The 20731-nt window shown below is 43.4% G+C and overlaps 1 protein-coding gene across 2 annotated transcripts; it reads left to right on the top strand.

The window, feature by feature from the left end:
• The first annotated feature begins 2873 nt into the window (after positions 1–2873).
• On the top strand, positions 2874–19795 carry LOC135420387 (inter-alpha-trypsin inhibitor heavy chain H4-like). Of its 2 annotated transcripts, XM_064667821.1 has the most exons (23): positions 2874–3003; positions 4278–4438; positions 4675–4779; positions 5571–5733; positions 5838–5948; positions 6024–6152; positions 7017–7133; positions 7693–7861; positions 8810–8926; positions 10416–10597; positions 11471–11653; positions 12170–12309; positions 12935–13089; positions 13586–13618; positions 13914–13970; positions 14457–14489; positions 14911–14961; positions 15280–15318; positions 15804–15917; positions 16539–16713; positions 18123–18277; positions 19030–19132; positions 19456–19795. In XM_064667821.1, exons 1-23 carry the CDS (start codon positions 2935–2937, stop codon positions 19529–19531), a joined length of 2637 nt encoding a protein of 878 aa, XP_064523891.1. In that variant the 5' UTR covers positions 2874–2934; the 3' UTR covers positions 19532–19795. The 2 variants fall into 2 exon arrangements, with proteins under 2 accessions (XP_064523891.1, XP_064523892.1); XM_064667822.1 differs by lacking the exon at positions 13914–13970.
• Positions 19796–20731: the final 936 nt, after the last annotated feature.

The raw sequence follows: 20731 nt of genomic DNA, 5'->3' as shown, positions 1-20731 counted from the left end.
CCCAGTGGCTTTTTCCTCATGTCCCACGGGATTGAGCGAGAAATGTGGTGACAGACCCAGATGCCATCTCGCCCCACCGAGTGTCCCTGCACGGCAGCTGGCCCGCCCTGAGGGGGAGCTGTTTTTTGCAATGCTGTTTATTTCTTGATTGATTACATTAAACATCAAATCTACTTTCCCCAAAACCTGAAGTGTTTCCTCTCAGCTGGATCTTTGTGCTCCAACATGGAGCATCCTCCTGCAGCCCATCCAGGGATAGTAAGGTAGGTGACATGTTTATTTAGGGAATTACTTTAATTTTACACACAGGCTTGGTGTGATAAAGAGGTAAAAGTGATGTCAAATGTCTCTGTGCACCATGAAAAATTATATTTGCCTTTTGTGCCCCAAACACTTGACAGATAAAACATGATGATGCCCACACAGCTCCCAGAGAGGCTGCGGAGCAGAGCCCACGTGAGGCAGCAGCAAAATCCTTTGGATTTAAGGGGAAAGCTTCCTTAAGGATATTGCTGGTGCATTGCCTTACCTCATATTCTTCACTTTCAAGGATTGTCATTTGCAGCCCAGACCTTGCCTCCTCGTTTTGCTGGACAGGATTTCTCCATGGAGCCTGGGCTCCTCACAGGTACCTTGGCACAGCCTTTTCCCCTGAGAAAGATCCTTCCAGAGCATGAAAAATTTCATGGTGGAAAAGAGTTCTCACCTCGATAACACTGGAGCTGCCCCTGCAACGAGTTTAACAAACCCTTCTTAATTAATCTGCCATGAGAAGTTGGCAGGAGCTTGTTCAATAGTTATAAAAATGATGGAGAAGGACAAGTGGGGCAAAATGTTGTTTTCTTTTGTGTGATACAAGGGACTGACTATTGCAGATTTGTAGGTGGGGTGGCAGGAGAGGGTAGTGCTGTATTCCAGACTCTGTTTCAGAGATGTTGCTGCCAATTTAGCAAAGCACAGAAACCTCTTTGTCCCACAGACCTGCAGCACAAATGCAAAGGAGGAGCAAAGTTACCTGCCAGAAACTTGGGATTTAGCTAACAGATTTATTTTCACAATGTCATCAGGTTCAATCACTTGTGATGCCTCCCAGTGGGACAGGAAATTCTCAGGACTGGGGATCTCTTATAGTTTTTCTGTCTTTTAAGGTGGATCTCATCTAAAAGATACACACTGGAGGTAAAACCATGTTCCTGGGGCAAAGTCACTTCCCGTTTGGGACAGCAAGGTCTGTGCTCTCCTGTATGGATCACAGGAATCCTCCCCTGTCTCCAGGCTCTCTGCTGTGCTGGAAAAAGTACTGGCTGCTGCTGCAGGACAGGAGATACTTATAGGGGAGAGGGACAAATAGAAAGCTGCCTGGAGAATTCTTTTGTCAATTTTTTCTTCATCCTTGCAAATCTAATCAGTCCAATCATGGAAAGTGTGACAATGGACATGGGACCTCAGGGAAAATGGGCAGAGGAATGCCTGAACAAAGCCCCAGGGTTTGAGTTTTTAGGTAACTTTGCACTCAAAAGTACCTCCTGTTGTGATGGTGAGTTCAGATCCTTCCTCCAGGATGACCTGGAGTCGTTTCACAGCATGGTCACTCTTCAGAGTGAGAAGCAGTGGGAGCTGCAGGACTGTGCCCAGTGTCCCAGCAGCAGTGGCACTGGGCACCAGCAGGGATGGCTGTGGCAGGGTTTGTACTGAAACAGGGCTTGGTGCTCGACTTGGGGACAGGGCTGAACCTGAGGGTCTTCCTGCAGCTGCTTCAGCAGGCCCCAGAGGGATGTGGAAGGGATTTCACAGGATTCCCAGGTGCTGGCCTGCCCCAGGCACCCGGGAGTGGGGCAGAGCTGACCATGCAGCCTAAAAGTGTGCAGTGAAAGCAGCTCTTTAACATCCATGGGATTTTACACGTGGGCATTAGAAAACTAATGACAGATCCACTTAATTAAAGCTAAAGCTTTGGCTCTTGCACCTCTTAGGCCACTAAGTGTATAATCCTGTATATTTTAAGGGATTAAAGCATTACACAAGTTGTACAAGTTAATCAAATGTATAGCAGTTTAATTTTTTCTCTTAAAATATGTATATATTTACATGTCCTGCTATAAAGACTACAGAATTTGCCAGTAGTATAAACTGCCTGCCTGGGAGAAATGAAGTTTATTTTTTAAAAGAGTTATTTAAAGCACAAGCCTTGTAAGGCCAGGGTGTGCTCAGCACATTATAGTGAACTGGGTGAGTGATAAATTATCGAGCCCTGCATTAGTGTCTCCTCACAAATCCAAGGTCACCAGAAGCTGGCTCTCCATCTGGACACTCTGTCTGTACAATAGCCATGAAGCAAACACAGATGCTCGTATTTCCACGGGATTTTTGTGTTACTTTAGGACAATGAATGGCATCACCTACCAAAGATCATGGCTTGTCAAAGGCAGCCAAAAGGGATGTTTCACAAGTGCTGCTCTGTACCTCTCATGGGCCAGGTGGGCAGGAAGGTACAAAGGTTGAAGAAGCCATCAGCTGTAAAATCTGGTTTGCATATTGCGTCTCCTGGCAATCTCCAAATCTCTGAAGTGCTGCTTGAGATAATGTTAAGGCTGTTCTCTTCCAAATTATTGCTGAGGAATATGGTAGAGATTCCTGCATCTTGTTGCACAGGCCAGTTCATCTGCCTGTGGGATTTCACAGGACACGGTGAGATCTAAGTTCAAAAAGGAAGCACAAGGATTTCTTAACTTTGTGTTATGGAACACTAAAATTATAATGTTTAATAGCAAAGATCTGTTGGAAAAAGAAGCGTTAAGCAAGTCTGAGTTTTGCTTATGTTTAACAGGTAAATATTAAGTTTCTTCAAAGTCTACATGATATTCCCGACTACAAGTTACTCATTAACCGATTAAGACAAATAGAGATTTCATTTGAAAATTTGTTTTTTCCAAAATGGAGCAGAGAACATTGCTTGCATTGCTGGTCTTTTCCTCACTCACAGTATTAGCAGAAGCTCAGAAGGTATTTGCTCTATTTTTATTATCAATATCTCATTTGCTGATCTGGTGGTATCTCAGTAGCTGGCTGGGTAACTCCTCTGGTAACCACCACCTGGGGAGCCTTGGGTGGATTGGGTTGGGATTTCAGAGCTTTGTGTTCTTTTAAGACCTTTCTGGTTGGCTGTTGGGCTGTTACAGTACGAATGTGGCAGGAGGCATTTGCAGATGTGTCTGATCATGCTCTTTCTCAGGGATGTAAGATATCAAATTTGAGTGATCAGTGGCTCTGCCTTGGCCACCAGATGAAGTTTGGAGCTTGACACAGGACCAAACAAGGACTGTTGCAGTGCCAGGAGGTTTCTGACGGGTGTTTAATAATTTATATGGAATGGTAAAGAGGAGAGTAGACAGTTACTTGCACTGTCTGGAGAGACAAACTGTGTTTTGTACCATCTCTGGGTACCTGGGCAGGGGCAGGTACCTGAACTGCTGGGGTTAGGGCATTATTCTCTCAATGAATATTTTGGGGTTTATCCCATTGTCCTGGATTGTCAGTAGGCATCAGGAGAGAGGGTACACCCTGGCCACATGTGTTGAAAACAGGAGCAGCCATCCATCACTCACCCAGTGCTGGCTGTGGCACCTCCTGCCCTGATGCCAGAGCCCAGAGCTGTGGTCACAGCTTTGTGTGGAATGGCCATATTTAGCTGGGGTAAAGTTTTGAATTTTGGCCAGTGCCATAACTGAGAAGAGGCCACTGGCTGCTATTAAAGGGCCTCTCTGCTTGTGCAAGCAGTGAGGGGTTGGAGGCCCATGTGGGGTGTCAAACCTGCTAAGTGTTGTATAGGACATAAGGTGGAAGACAGACAGCAAAGTCAACAGCTGAGAGAGTAAGTAAATAGTCATTGAAAAAGCAGGGCCTGTCCCATAGGTCAAATGCTTAAAGAAGCTTCTGATCTTCCTGAGGTTAATCTTGAGTGATGTATTGGGGTGATGCAGTAGCTGCTTTGCTGTACCCTGAGGAGAGAAAACCACAGAAAAAGGCTTAACAGGACCTTATGTGGGACAACAATGCACAGAGGTAGCTGCAGGTTTTGCACGGGGCAGTGGTTGTGGCTGCAGAGATGTGAATAAGCAGATGGCCAGATTGGTGTTGAACAATCCTCTCCCCCCTTCCAGCCAGACTTTCTAACAGTTCATTCCTTCATCAAACTTCCCCAACAACATCACCCAGGTAAGGACTGCTTAGGAGCAAAACCAGAGTGTTTCTGTTTCACCCTGTTTACTTTTTTCCAGCCTGCAATTGAAATCTACAGCCTCCACGTGGACTGCAAGGTCACGTCACGATTCGCTCACACCGTCATCACCAGCAGGATTGTCAACAGAGCCAATGAGTCCCGAGAGACCACCTTTGAAGTGGAGTTACCCAAGACAGCCTTCATCACCAACTTCTCCATGTAGGCCCAGCCCTTACCTGTGGTGTGAAGGAGGCAGCTCTGGGGGCTGGAGAAGGGTTGCACTGTGTTGGTGGCTCCTGACATCTTCCTGGGTGGGGAGGGATGTGGGACCCAAACAGCACCCCCTGCTCGTGCCCCGAGGGCCACAAAGTACGGCCACAAAGAAACTTCTGTTGAGTTTCTTTCCCCAGCGCATTCTTTCTGATATTAATTAAATTTTTATGGAAACTAAACAGGTCCATTGATGGTAAAGTATACCCAGGAGTAATAAAGGAGAAAGCTGCTGCTCAGAAGGAATATGACACTGCAGTCTCACGCGGGCAGAGCGCCGGCCTCGTCAAGTACGTTGCCATTCTGTGTAAAGCTGCTCCAACACTCTTCCTTGGCTCCTCGTTTGGCTGGGGGCAGGTTGAACCCTGGAGCCAGTCACCTCCCAGTGGGGGCAACTGTGAAAATCAGTCTTGGGTTCTTGATGGGAGGGACAGTGTGTGGGTATATATATTTTTTCACATATAGATATATATCCATATAAATATGATTTATATCTGGTCCTGCAAGGGGTTCCAGTGGGAAGTGTTACCATTTAGCATTTCCATGGAACTTGCTGTCATAGAATGATTTGTTGGAAGGGACCTTAAAGACTAACTTGTTCCAGCCCCTGCCATGGACAGGGACACCTTTCATTAGACCAGGTTTCTCAGAGGTCCATCCAACCTGGCTCTCTGTCATGCAAGAGTACCTTCCCATGCTGGGATGATGCTCAGTGTTGAGTCCACTTCCCCACAAACCCAGAGGATTGTGGCACTTGAGCAGATATCACAGTTTCAGGGGACATTTAATCTGTGCTTCCCAGGTATTCAGACCCAGCTCTGCTTGATCCCAGTCTGAGGCATGCAGGGGTTTCTGCTCCATTTCTCATCTTGCACCCGTGGCACATTAGTGTAATATATGTGACATCTATAATAGTGACTGCAACGCAAAAAATCTCCTCTATGATGAACAGGATTTACTGTTACTCTTTTTTTATTCATCTCACGTGGCCCCCTGGCCATTATTTCGCACACTTCACAAACTCCGGCCACCACAAGGAAACCTTCCCTGCAGGAGGTAAATCCCTGTTCTCCACCCCCAGGATCAGAGACAGAAAGCTGGAGCTGTTCCACGTGTCCGTCAGCATCGCGGCCGCCAGCAAAGTCACCTTCGAGCTGACGTACGAGGAGCTGCTGAAGCGGCAGCTGGGCAAGTTCGAGCTGCTCATCAAGGTGCGGCCGAAGCAGCTGGTGAAGCACTACCAGGTGAGCTTGTCCTGGTGAGGGCTGGGCAGGGGGCAGTGCTGCAGGTTTGGGGCCTGGCTGTGTTCCCTCTGAGACGCTGATGTTGGATCCTTCTCTGCCCTCAGATCGATGTGCACATCTTCGAGCCCCAGGGCATTCGCTTCCTGGAGACAGACAGCACCTTCATGACAAACGAGTTAACTGAGGCCCTCACCAAAGTGCAGAACGAAACCAAGGTAAGGCAGCAGCTGCCAGGTGTTGCCAGCTGTCAGTAGCATTGCTTTAAAACTTTTCTTCTGATTGCTTTGCAGGCTCATATTTTGTTTAAGCCAACTATAGATCAGCAGAAGGTAAACCCTGAACTAGACGAAACTCTCCTCAACGGTGATTTTGTTGTGCGTTATGATGTTAAGAGAGAAGCCACTGCGGGTGATATACAGGTAAAAAAAAAAAATAAATAAAAATAAAAATGCTTTCAGATCACAGATAGGTCTGAATGTGAAGTGCAATCAGCAAAACAGCAACATTTGCTTTGAAACAGCAAGAATGAGAGGAAAAGCACCTTCCATTAATCCAGGGTCAGCAGGAGCTGAGGGATACTCAGTAAATCCCCAGAGACACTGGGCATGTTGCAAGAATGGATCACCCAAGAAAAACAATCTTTCAAATTTTGTTTCAATACCAAATCTATATTGGTACTTCATAGATGTCTCTTTACATTCTTTTTTATTACTGTTTTGGCTGATCTAAGGTGTATTTGTGGCTTCTTGTAAATGAAATTTTGAGGACTGTGATTTATATAACTATGAATGCTTGGTTTCCTTGTGGTTTCTGTGATAACTGAGGCATAACTAAAGACAACAGGAACTTAACAAATATTTATGGACCGATGCATATTCTAGGGAATAAAGTACAGTGTTTTCCATACCATTTAAGTAGTGAAGTATGTAGGGATATGCTAAAAGATGCAAGCCACAGTCACTGAGCAGAGATGTGCTCACAGGCATGATAAAGAGCTAAGGTGATATACAGTGATAATATGGACATATCATACACGTCACTGAGGTGTCTGATATATGTTTGTATGCTGCTCTCTTGTAATTTCCTCTCTACAGGTGGTCTTGCTTCCAGCTAGGAGATACATTTTGATTTCTTTAAGTTCTTTGATTTGGGCTTATCAAGAAGAGCAGAACACTGAGCATGATCCTCCCCCTCCCCTCTTCTTGCTATGCCAGAATGTTTAAGATGCAATATTTATTTCTTCAGATGTAATTTCACAGGTGATTTCACATTCTGTATTTCAGATTGTCAATGGGTATTTTGTGCATTACTTTGCACCCAGTGAAATGCCAGTGTTTCCCAAAAATGTCATCTTTGTTATAGACCGAAGTGGCTCCATGGCAGGCAGGAAAATTGAACAGGTAACTTCCCTCAAAGCATGACCTCTGCTTGCACCAGGGACACACACACACCAGCCTTCCAAGGAACTGACTGGGAATTTCTCTTTTGAAACACACCCTGGTTTTGTGCACAGCAAAATGTTCAGACTTACAGAAGTGCCTGAAAACACATATGCACGGATTGAAGCTATTAAGGAGCAACACTTGTCTGACATAGTTACTCTCGTGGGTACCAAACATTAGGGCAGAGAGTGCCTTCTGTCTCCATCTTTGCAGAATATTTTGCTTCAAATTTTTTATTCAATGAGGTTAAAGAACTCATTTTTCTGTTTTACCTGTGGAGCTCTGTTAGAGAGCAGACAAGCTCCCTACAGCCCTCATAGATGATTTTTCTGTGTCTGTAAGTGAATTGGCCATTTCTGATGGTTTCAACCTAAAAAATACCATTAGGGTTTAATAAAGGCATTGAGCTGCATCTGGAATAACACTGTAGAGAACCCCCTTATCACATTGCAGTTCCAATCCCAGTGCTGGCAGAGAAGTAGGAATAATCAAAGTGATCATTTTCTCCTTGGAACAGACAAGGGATGCCCTGTTGAAGATTTTGCAAGACCTCCGGCCTGAGGATCATTTCAGCTTTATCACCTTCAGCAACAGAGTGGAGGAGTGGAAGAGCTCTCTGCTGCCAGCCACCGAGGAGAACGTGGCCAGTGCTGCTGCTTTCGTGCAGACTCTGTTTGCCCGGGGAGGTAAACCTGCTTGGAACCACAAATATGCACCCACCAGAATGAATTGCTGAGAAAATCATTGGGTTTATTAGTTATACAGTGCCCCCAGTGCTTACAAAGCAAGTCAGACAGTTTTTAATATTTATAAGCGATGAGTGGGAGAGAAAGGCTGAGAGTGGATGGACTAATGATGATATTATTATATATATATGCATATAAAGAGGTGGTTGCATCAAATCTATGAACCATACAAGCCACAAAGTTTTATTTCAAATTTTTATCACGGAGACAACTGTAAGATTCCCTGATAGCAAATTTTTTTTCTACAGAGAAATGGCAATTCACTCAACATTTGACAGCAGTTTGCTGATTTTTTTAACATATGGGATCCCCAAAACAAAAAAACCAAAACCACATCCACAGTTATACTCCCTTGTAAACCACACTACAGAAACAAAACAGGCAAAATAGGCATGTGGCATTTCAACTGTTGCATCAGGCAGTGTGCCTGGTGTTACTGTTTAGTTTTAAGCACCTCTCTGGGGCTCTGTCTCCTGCACTGTTACACTGTTGGTATTAACAGAGGTTTCCTTACCCTGGGCACTAACACCAATAAACCCACCCGTGCCCAGCTCTCTTCCCTGACTTCTCAAATAATGCAGGGAAACTTTTCTTAAATGTGGATCAACAGATGACAGGGTGTTTATTTAAGCCCTTTTTAAAGGCTCTAGACATGTTTATATTTCCCATGACATATGTGTGGAAAATGCTCCCAAAAGAACACCCTGGCATTGCCATTGCAACATAACACACCGCAGTTAAGCCCAGTAGGCCCAGCCCCTAAATCCTCGTCTCTCAGAAGGATTTTGCTTCCTGCAGAAAACTTTAAACAGCTCTAAAAATGAAGTGCACCAGTTTCTCCGGGTGATTATCCAGTTCAGGTGAGTGATTCCTGCCTTCCCTTTGCAGGCACAGATATCAATGGTGCCCTGCTGACTGCTGTGGGAGCGCTGGATAAAGCCGAGGACCTGCCAGAGCGCAGTGTCTCCATGGTTATCCTGCTGACAGATGGCCAGCCCACTTCTGGTGAGTAAATACTGCCCTCAGTCCTCTCTCCCCTGCATTTTTTTGTCTTTTACACTTGCATCTCAGGTGTTGATGGACTTAACCTGTGTTTCAGAAGAGCTTTGGAATACCCCTGCTTAGCTACTGCTGGATCTGGAGAGGGGGATTATGAGAGGACTCTGCCAGGGGGTGTAAGGAGTGATGGCAGACCCTTCCTGCCCATGACTTCTTGTCCTTTAGCTGGGAATTGTTTTGCTAAATACCACTAGCTTCCCAGTTTATAAACTCGAGGGAATTTTTGGAGATCCTCCAGGTGCAGCTGAAATATGAAAGAAAAATACCTAGAGAGAAAACATGGATATTTTGCATGTACTATGTACAGTCCCATTTGGGAGGTATTGGTTTATTGTTTCTTCACCCTCCTTGCCCCAAACTCGAGATATTTTCAAGGTGCTTCCTGTTTTGTATTCTTTCCCATGTCTTAACTAGTGATCAGCTGTGACAGCACAAACCAGAGAATTGAGTTAGAAATATAGGGTGAAATAAGCAGTAACTCCCAGTGCAATGGCACAAACATCCCTTGTGCTGAACAGGGGCTTATCGAAGTGTTTTGTGGCACCAGCATCTCTCCAAGGTCAGCAATATTAATCCAGCTGTAAGCCCTCTAAAAAGATCAATCTGCCTTTTGGACTGTGTGAGCCATTCTGCTTTGGGGTTGGTTTATTTGTCTGGGTTTTTAAATAAAATTCAGCTCTCAGTGCTGCCTACTCAGCACAGCCACAGTGAGTCTCCAATACTCCTGAGTGCCTTGCACATCCAGCAGTTGTTAGAAACCAGGCTGGGGTGGAGTACCTGGTGGTGTTGCACACACTGCCTTCCTTGGCAAAGCAACTGAAAGGGAAAAATCTGATCTGCTCCCACGATATTGCTACAGGCAGTGACATTTCTGCCTGGAAATACTGATGGAGAAGCTCTCTATACATGGCCATTGGCAGCTCTTCAAATGGGATAAGATGATGGTGTGAAAACCTTTTCCCTCTGTCATCAAAGGGGCTGGGAGAGAAGCATGGCTGAGCTTACTGGCAGTTTGTTGGAATTGCACCATTAACCAATCCTTCCTCTCTGAACTGACACACATAATTTTTATGAATGGTACTTGTCTTTCCCACAAATCTACCCCTCACATTGTTAACTTGTAGCATGTATCCCTTCTGTCCTAAAATCCTCCTCTGGATCCTGTAATCTTGTAAATCATTTTGCACTTAGCCATGATGACATCAGTAGAAGTTAGGAAAAATCATTAAGGGGAAGAATCATGTTCTGGCACTCCATATGCAGAGTGGTGCTTTCATCTCCAATTCATTTAGCAGTATTCTGTCCTATGTCCTTCTACTATTTCATTCTGAATTATTTTTAAAACCTTCAGGCAGAATTTCCCATTAAACCTGCTGTCTTTTGGTACTTGAAAAAGCCCAAACCAACAATGATATGTTTTTTGTTTTCATTACAGGTGAGACAAATGTGGAAGAGATTCAAGAAAACATTCAGAAAGCAATCAATGGGAAATATGCTCTTTTCTGCCTTGGCTTTGGGTTTGATGTCAGTTATAAATTCCTGGAGAAAATGGCCCTAAGCAATGGGGGAATAGCACGTCGTATATATGAAAATGCTGATGCAGCCTTGCAGCTCCAGGTCAGCAGCAAGGAGTATGCCAGAAAAACCATCTATCAGCTACAGCTTATGGCTAGTCCTTGCAGCAAAACCATAGATTTTCTGGGATGAAATGTTGGGTTTAACTTTACCTGTTAATTTTGGGGAGTAAGGAAGGCTACTTTGATCTGAGCGTTTGTACCCTAACCATGACTCAAAGCAGAAGTCGTCCTCAAATCAGCTGCAGCCAGGCAAACCAGGAAACTCACCCATTTCTGCACTTCAGCAAAAAGACAAATAGTCCAGGGGAAGTGATGGTGGAAGAACTTCTGTTCTTGGGTTTGATTTCAAATCACTTGAAGTACCAGCCCTGAAAGCTGCTTGTTATGGTTTCCCTCAAATTCAACAGGCAACCTGAGGCACCTACAGGCAAACTGTGCAGTTCCATCAGTCTGGGTCTTCCCTGTCCATCTGGAGAGGGGTTATAACTTTTGGGACATTCTCTTTTCTTTTGGGAAGCCAATTCCACCTGTTTTGAATGGCTGTGCAGAGGCTGAATTTGTGTAATGCCAGCCCCAGCCCAGAAAGAGAAATATTAATCTTGTCAAGCTTTTAAAAATCAGGTGTGAAAAGGGGCTAAAGCAAAATACCCAACTGGGGTGGGATGGTGATAATGAGGAAGCTTCCTGGGTACTTGAATTTCCATGGGGAATACAGCTGATGTGGCATGGCCAGCCTAGCTGGAGAAGGTGTGCTGAACCTGGGGAAGAAACATTCTTTTTTTTTTCTAAGTTTGCAGTAGTCCTGCACTACTGAAGAAAAATCTTGTTAAATGTGTTTTAGACATTCAACATATTGCTTTGCATTATTTTGCAGTCATTTGTGTGTGTTCTCTCTCTCTCTGCTTCTCTTTAGGGCTTTTATCAAGAGGTGGCTACGCCAATATTAATGAAAATTGAAATGCAGTATCCAGAAAATGCCATTGAGGGATTAACCAAGAACAATTTCGAGCTGTTTTTTGAAGGATCTGAAATTGTAGTGTCTGGAAAAATTAGGAATGAGCTGGATCTTTTGCCAGTAGAAATTAAAGCTCAGTCAGTAAGTGTTGTTTACTAATTGTGAAAAATACCCCTCCCTTCTGTCTATTGTGGCCCAGTAGGAGACTTCCAGAAGTGTTTTGTGTGCAGTACCTGTTTGGGTGTTCAGCTGTTTTCCCATTTTATGAATTATGTGAGAATTCAAACAATTTCCCCTTCCTGAACGTGCTGCAAAAGAAAAACTTGAAGAATATTCACAAATTAGCAAACAGCAATTTTAATCCTTCTGAATCCATAACATTTTGGCCTTTCAAGCATTTTTAGGTTTGTACTGTTACAGTGAAGTAGGAAATCTCAATTATTCATCTCAAAACTGTTGAAGCAGAGCAATTTCATTACCCCCTTTTTTCAACACGCTTCTCTGGTAGTCTGGAGTTGCATTTTCCAATGGGAAAGGAAAAAATCGAAGGACAAAAAGGGCACTTTGGTACAGAAAGATGTTCCTTTAAGTCTAATAATGTGACTAGAAGCAAAGCCTGGAACTGTTCTTTTGACGGTCAGTTTTCTCCCACCTCAGCACACCAGTGACTTGACTCTTAAGGAAGAAGCAAATGTCAAAGAGAAGGAGCAAATATTCCAAGATCAAAGATACATCTTCGGGAATTTCATAGAGAGACTGTGGGCTTACCTGACCATCCAACAGCTTCTGGAAAAAGCGTAAGTTATTTCAATGTTTCATGTAACAAACTTCTAACTTCTTACAACATAAATTCCTTATTCACAAGGTGTATGATCAGAAAACACAAAGAAACAGGAATATTTCTCCAGGTAGTATCAAAAACATGGGATACTGGGAGAATACTGCATTACTGTATGATGAGTATGAGGTACCTTTGAGTTTATGATAGCACTGGATCATTAAATGTGTATATATACATATACACATATAAAAACATAATGTAAAATATTCTTCATGACATTACTATGAAATAGATTTTAATTGTATGGATTGTGTTGAGCTGTCCAGAAATACTGTCCTTGTATTTCAGACAAGGAAATGGCAATAGCTAGTGAAAAGAACAATGTGTATGTCCATAAGACATACATGGATCTTGTATCTGTTATTTTTCTGAATCTGAACAACACACAGGCTCCAGTGTTGCAAAGAATTAAGCACCTCCATAATTTTAAGCATGTGAACAGCTGGGTTATCCCAATCAAACTGCTGACTCTTCAATAATAAAAAGTGTCTGCCAAGACACAGCTAATATGTAAAGGAATCTGTAGATGACTTGTTTATATTCTCTACGTGTTATTTCTTCATCATTAACACAGACTTTAGTATTTCAGCCCCAGAAGAGGACCAGAAGGCCCTGGAGGCACAAGCCCTGGAGCTGTCTCTGCAGTTCAGCTTCGTTACACCTCTCACTTCCATGGTGGTCACCAAACCTGCCGACCAGCAGCAGGGAGAGCTGGCAAACAAACCCACTGAAGCTGGTAAATGGGGCATCAAACAGCCCCCCTGAAACAGGCTGCTGCTCTTGACTTGTTGTTGGCCTCCATTTAGGTTCATTTGATAGTGATGTGACAGTAATGAGGCACATCAGAGGTAGGAGTTCAGGGATTGGCTTCCTTTCAAAATAAAACATACAGGATTTTTTTTGAAAGGTGAAGTGGTGGAATGGGCACTACTGTTGAAATGGAAATAATTTGTTTAAATATTAACCAAAGGTAATTTGGTAGTTGTTACTATTACATTCCTGCCGATGCAAAGGGGTTCCACACTTTTCTCTGTAGCTAAAAAATGAATGTGGGGGGAAAGCATGGCCTCTCCAGGAGTCTTGCAGGTGCACTCTCTCCCCAGCCTTTAACACAAAAAAAGCTCATCACCTAAAGCCCAACACTGCCTTGTCTCAGTTTGCTGTTTTGCACATGGGTAAAGTCATCTAGTGTAGACTTTATTACACTAATCTGTCCCTCTTCCTTCCCTTAGATAATGAGAAGCCCAGCAATCGTCTAGTAGGAAGTAAGTGTTTTCTTCTTTTCCAGTAGCATATTTCCATAACAGTCTCTAGAGAAAAAACAAACAGTTATTTGTTCTACAGAGGGAAGTACCTGAGATCTGGAAAAATGTGTGAAGCAAAACATAAGCAAAGCCTGCCACGGTCTCTGGCAAGGTTTGGGTGGATGACATGGTCCAAGGGAGAAAGTATTCCCTTCAGAAACTCTCAAAGGCCAAAACTGTCTTTGCTCTTGAGGAAAAGTAGTTCTTCAAGAATGGTGTTAATGATGCTTTCTGCTTCCTCCTACCATGTGTGAAGAATCTCTCAAGAAATCCACCTCCAGGCTTCTTGGAATGCCTTCTGAGGATGATTTAGGTATTATTTCCCCCTCTCTTTCAGGGGATAGTATTTATTTGAATATTAATTTTATAGGCAAAGAGCCTCAGTTTTGCTCTACATTTCACAGAAATGTATTGAGGGAACCACAATGCTGCCCTGTTCTCTGGAGGTTGCCTCTTTCAAAGTGGTGCCAGGGAGTTTAGCAGCAGAACAGTCCCTGACCAGGAGCACAGCCCAGTGACTGTCCTGCCCTGCTCGGGGGGCACACAGGGCTCAGGGCTGCCCTTCCCTCAAAGCTCCCTCTGGCTGCAAGAGGAGAAGAGTTTGGGGCATCTCTGCAGCACCACCTGTTTGTGTAGCTGCTGCCAAGCCCTGTGTTGGTGTGATGGTCAGGCAGGCACAGCTGCTCGAGGGCACTGTGGGAAAGGAAGGCAGAGTTACAGATTGGATGTCTGAAACACTCCTGTGAGGTACTTGAGACAATCATGAATAAATCACAGATACCCTCTTTTCTTTCTCCAGCTAATTCTAGAATGAGGGCTGGATCAGCTCCTGGTAAGTGTTCCTCTGTTTTTATTTGGAATAATTCTATAAAGTTCATTTCATATGTAGGGTCATAGCTACATTGCTTTAATAAATACATTTTGATTGAGAATGCCCACTTGATTTACAATTTAGTTTTTAATAGATGTATTTCAGTCCACAGATATTTTATAACAAACTACAAACTTCTGAAAACCATCTTGATCCCTTTTCAGAAATAAAAAGTTACTACACCTCCTGAAAATAAATGTGAATTTTTGGGGAAAGTATATATTAATAAGCTGAAGGAAATGGGTGTCATTTACCAGTCCTGGGGTATCCAAAAATACCAGTGAGCAATGAGCAGGAGGGATTCCCTGTTTCAGAGGGTGAGGAGGGAGATGCAAGGCATGACCCCAAACCAACAAAACATTGGAAAAACCTTTTATTTCAGGTCGGTGGGCTGAGCTTCAAACTGTCAGCAGCCGGAAGCTGTTTTCAGGAGGTAATGAATGGCTCACGGCGTGTGCGGGAGGAGCCGGGGTGGCTGTGCTGGGTTCGGCAGCCCTGAAGCTCAGCTCCAAACCCTACCACAGCCCCGGCTGAGCGGTCCCCATGGCACGGCCCATCCTGAGAGAAACAGGCACTGGACGTTGGGCTTTTTTCCCCTCGTTGGAACACCTTGTTTTAAGCAAAGCTTTCTGTAGAAATTAGCGGAGACCTCTGCTAAAAAGGCTTCTGTCACAGCATTCTTCCTGGTTAATTAGCTGACTCGGAGAAAAAGGTTTCATTGAACTCTTCTTACTAATTTTAAGTGTTTCAGTTTCCAGGATAATGGGCGGAGCGAGAGCACAACCTCTTTGTAAGTGATACATATCCTAGTCCCATTTCAATTAATTAGTATAACTGTAATGTACACTTTTTCATACAGCAATGTTTTTTCTAACTGCATCAACTCCATGAAAACCTTTTCCCTCTCCTTGCAAACCTTAGCTGGTTCTTTCCACTTAAGTAGAAAATATCTCCATATCCCATGAGAAAGCCTCTCTGGCTCAAGGATATAACCACCAAGAGAAATGCAGTACAACAGATCTTCAGCCTCAGCTTTTATAAGGGCTCATTGTCCTGAGTAAACTCTAAATTTAAAAATCTATTGGTTTCATTCATTTCAAGGTGCTGTGTCTGGGTGTGGTTTTCAATAATTATTACTGTGGTTTTAATCATCTATTCTAGAAGCCATAACTAATATCTTAGGTATAAATTTATTAAGTATTTCTGCTGTGCCTATCCAGAGGGCACAGACTAGATTTTTTGTTGTATGCTGATACTGTTCTTCTGTCTTTTCAGTCGACGAATATCCACAATTTCTTCTGGAATTAGCCAAACCAAGTGAAACAATCTGTTTAAATATTGATGGAAAACCACAACCCTCTGTCCCCCTGCTGTCAGATCCAGAGCAAGGTGAGTGAGCCAGGTTACCCCCAATACCAAGGACAAGGAGAGTCACTTGGTCTGTGAGAGCAGTTGGTGCCTTTGGAAATAACCCCCTTTCATGAAGGGCTGTATCATACCTGCTGCCTTGCACTGACCAGAGGGGCTGTGGTTAATTTTTGCCTTTCTATTAGGCAATATTAATGTTGCAACAGCTGAGGGCACTTCTCACAGGTCTGGCTGTGGGTCACCTCCTCCTGGTGTCACATCCATGGTCTTTAGAGATTTCTGCTGCCCAGTCCTTGGGGGCTTTGGAGAATGTAGAGACCTTAAACCCCAAGGTCCCTGTGTGGTGACAGAAAGGTGCTCTGGCAGTTTTTCTGTGGTCCTGTACTCAAGAGGAGCCATGGCCCCAGGCACCTGTTCTGACCATGGAACAGACACCTCCATGCAGGAGGTGGCAACACAGGGTTAAACAGGCTCTGGTGATCCCACCAGCCTTGGGGCATGAAATCCATGGGTACTGTGCCTCACAAAAGTAGACTTGAGACCTTGAAGTGGTTTCAGCAACAAAACTGCAGCAGTTTCACTAAGATCACTTGCACCTTAAAAGCACAGTCACCTGAAAAATCTGTATTAATGGTATTAAAGGACTGACTGTGATGGGGAAACTTGGAGATGGAACAAACCAGTTTGTGGAGTTTAGAATCAACTACGTGAATCCCCCCATGCAAATCCACGTCTCCACCGATGGGATCGTTGTCAGCCACAATAACGAGAACACTCGGCTGCCATGGACAGAGTCAGCCACCTCCACCATCCAGGGGTAAGAAACATCACCCTGTCCTTTCCTAAGCTTGAAAATGTGTCACATCTTTGTTCATTCAGGCCTCCACTTTGCCGTTTACCTGAAGTGAGTGCTTACAAATGTTCTTATCCAGTGAGTATTTCAGTGTGAGCGGCAGCAGGGTACATTCATAATACCCCATTTTCAAACATGGAGAACAAAATAGGTTAGATTTTAATTCTCCGTGCCTGTGTGAAGAGAAACAGAACAACTGCACCACCAGCCTGCTTTTCTGCTTCGACATCAGAGGCAGAACATGTCTATATCTTCCCAAGGAAAGGACCCCCAGCGATGTGTGGCAGCCCTGGTGCCACCACGAGGTACTTTGTGTCCCTCCAGCAGCAGAGCGAGCACTGCAAAGTGATGGCTTTGACATTTACTGTCCCTTTTATACAACAGCTGGCTCCACACAGGCTGGAGTTCTCTTTCTCCTCAGTTTTACCAATAACTCCCATCTGGGTGGCCGACATTTTTTATGGGAAGGCATAAAGTGTTGGAATAACTGTCTGTACCTAAATGCCTGCTGTTGGAAAAGGGGCACTTTAAAAGTAGACTTTATTTGTCAGACTAATTAGAGCAGGATCCTTTGCTACCACGAGGAAGAGCTGAGTGTAGCTGATTCCACCAGCTTTTTTATATTGCTGGAATAAACACCCCCAAGAATCCAAGGTTGGCCTGGGGCAGGCAGGACACAGAGTGCTCCTACCTTACAGGCAGTGCTGGACAATAACAAGTCCTACAACAACTGCTTTCAATTATTTTTGTAGTCCAAACAGAGCCAAGAACATGCTGAATTTACACCCCTGTGTAATTTGTCTGCCAAGCAGAATGATCCTCCTGCTTCAAACCAGCAGCCGAGCCCTGGCACCCACAGCACTGTGAACACCAGCACTTGGGAGCCCCAAGTGACAGTGACAGTTGTGTTCTGCAAGCCCACTTGGGGTCACAATAATTTTAATGGGTCAGAGGAAAGGCAGGGGCTGAAAAAACTTGTGGAATATCCAAGCAAAAAGTATTTGATTTGCTCATTAATTAGCTTGGACTATTTTATCTAGTCTACCTTTTTTCTCATTAAAATGGTGAGAAAATATTCTTTTTTTCCCCCTCCATTCAGCATTTCATGTCATTATGGATAATAAGTTGTGTTCATCAGCAAAAGGTTCTTCTCTGTTGGTGTGTTTCCAAGACCTGTTGTGCAGCACGGAAAGAAAAGATACACTACTCAACGTTTCCTAGCTTAAAAATAGCCACCAACAGATCATGAAAAATGCAATTGCAAAGAGACAAAAGGCAAAAAAAAAAATTTTTATTAATTAATGTCAGTTAGTTAAATACATATTCTTTCCTTTATATTCTTATTTGAAATACTGTCACGATTTACTTCCCAGTCTTAGAGTCTCAGTTGAAAAGGAAAGAAGCTTTACAGCATCACTGCCTGACACAGTCACAGTGAAAATTTCCCTCGTCAAGTTCCCAGATGTTTTCCTTGGCCTGTATTTCTTGGACACCAACCATTTTTCTGACAAAGTCAGTGGAGCTCTGGGTATGTCTTGTTACAGATGTATGGGGCAAAGAAGGATGGTCTTGTAACTAAGCTCCTGAAATGAGAATATAGTGGGGGGTTTGTTTCAGGGTGTTCTTGAGAAACTTCGCATTTAATTTATTCTTTTTGGACATGTAACTTTTGCTGCCCGGCAATGCAGACCCTGCTCTGCGAGGAGGGGAGGTCTGACCCTGCAAACACAACACAATGCTTTTCCACTCACCAGTGGCACAACCCTAAATAGCCCATTATGGGTTTGGGAGTTGTTAAAACAAGACTTAAATAATAGTTGGGCTTAACCTCACCAGTGCTGTGGAATGACAATGATTTATGCAGCAAATTCATTTGATGTCAAGTAACAGAGCATAAATAATAGATGTAAAATTGTAAACAATCACAGTTAGAAAATGGAAACCAGCTGATCCTGAATGTCTCGGCTCCAAAAATCCTGATGGGACTAAAGCTGAAGTTGTTTCAGAAACTTTGCAAATGGAGAGGCTGCATCTCCCAAAACCACAAAAAAATTAATTGTGAAAACCCATCAGAGCAAGGCTGAGCCTCCCTATGGAGAGTGTTAGGGATAACAGGAGATCATAGCTGAAACACAGGAATTTTCTTAACTTGCTAAGGGAGCTTTCATTTGTTTGTTTTCCGAGATGAAGAGCTGCTTTCCTGGAGTTAGAGCTGCCATCTGGGTTAAATGACCAGCAATGTTGTATTTTTAAATAATTTGTGTGTCTGTTGCTGCTTAGGTCAATTTTATTCAAAAGCACAATTTAGGGATAACTCCAACACCAACCAGAGAGCTGACGAAAGACTCCTAACGGTGTCTGGATCTGAGCACAAAGTTTCCAGGTAACACACATGGGGGGGTGTGTGCTTTGAGATGTATTTTGTCAGGAAACACAGGAGATCAAAAGAAATGAAACTGGGGGAGCGTGTGTCTGTATGAACACACCTCTTTGGTGTAAATAACTTGCACTTGAATTTTTCCTTAACAGCCTGAATTTGTCGCTTGTTAAGTGATGCTACAGGGCCCAAGGCTCCTATTTCATGGGGGAATAATCATATCCTGGGTGCAGCTCTGACTCCTGGTGCCGTCTGCACACGTCAGGGCAATTCTGGGCCTGCCCTTTGAGTGTGTTATCACAGTTCTTCTTGTTTTGATTTTGTTTCAGGATGTACAAGAAAGATTACAGGCTTGAGTCAGCCCGTGGGCCCGTTTCCTGCTGGTCAATAGATATAATTCCCTAGGAAAAAATTTTCTGGGAAAGAAAACTGTGCAGATGATGCTCTTCCATGTACTTTTGATACTTTCATCAAGAAAACCACTCAGTTAAAGCCTTATTGTTACTATATACATAGTAAAATATATATCACAAATATTTTACCTTGAAACAATTATACTTGCAAGATGAGACTGTGCCTGCTTGTTTGCTGTTTGAAAATGGTTTCTAATCCATTGTTGTTGAAGATTTATGTGAATGAACTAAATAAAATCAACATTATCAGCTTACAGTTTGATATGGACACATGGACTTAGGTTTCCAAATAAAAATCAGTGGCAACATCATCCAAGCCAACAAATGAGTCATGCAAACAGGGATAGATTTCTAAAATGTGCACCCTCTATCCAGGTATAAGTGACAGTGTTCCTGAACCACGTGTTTTGTGGAAAGAGCAAGAAATTTAAGGCAGTATTTGTTTATCATGTCTCTCATTTTTTATTTTATTGCTGCATTAAGGTTCTCTTGGAGGTCATTCTGTAAGGCAGTTCAAATCTGATGAAATCAGCAATAAATAGGATCATTTGGAGACCACAAACCTGCACTGGCTGCAGTCCCGTTCACTGCTGCAAAGTCTCTGAGGTTCCCTTTTAAAAACATCTGCAGAACAGCCGTTCACTGGTTGCAAAAAAGACCTCTGACTGGTTGCAAAAGACAGCATCTCGGCCCAAAAGTTAGCAGCCATTTCTGGCACCATTTCATGCAGCATTTTGCAAACATTGGAAGATGTTTCACAAATAATGAATAACTCAACCCCAACTTGCCACGCATGGAGGTAACACTGCAGAGTAAACACACACACAGAAGCTTCTGCCCATGGATTCCAAGTTGTACTTTCAGTCTTCAGCTTGTTCATAGCTTTTAATTCTAAAATTATTTTGTGTTTTAGAATTTTTGTTCCTGTGTATCTTTGAACCCATAAATATGCCAGCAGTTCAACAGAAGTTGCTTTCTATCCTGCCAATAATACATAACTGGAAAAACCTTATTATTTTAGAGCAAAGTACTAAAAGAGAAGCAATTTCTTGCCAAAGCCAATAAACAAACTACGTAATTAGAAGCCTGTTTTTATAGAAGAACCATGCAGCCATGATGCCAAGATATGTTTGTGTGAATTTCTTGGACTTTCAAAATGTGGATTTGCAGGTGGCGATTTTGCTGGACAAAT

Source organism: Pseudopipra pipra, chromosome 11 (genome assembly GCF_036250125.1).
Source record: "Pseudopipra pipra isolate bDixPip1 chromosome 11, bDixPip1.hap1, whole genome shotgun sequence".
NCBI lineage: Eukaryota > Metazoa > Chordata > Aves > Passeriformes > Pipridae > Pseudopipra > Pseudopipra pipra.
This window is presented reverse-complemented; position numbering and strand designations above follow the sequence as displayed.

Coding starts and splice junctions, on each gene's coding strand:
- LOC135420387 (XM_064667821.1), top strand. CDS start 2,935: ATGGAGCAGAGAACATTGCTTGCATTGCTGGTCTTTTCCTCACTCACA. Junction 4,439..4,674: donor TTCATCACCAACTTCTCCAT/GTAGGCCCAGCC, acceptor GAAACTAAACAG/GTCCATTGATGGTAAAGTAT. Junction 6,153..7,016: donor CCACTGCGGGTGATATACAG/GTAAAAAAAAAA, acceptor TCTGTATTTCAG/ATTGTCAATGGGTATTTTGT.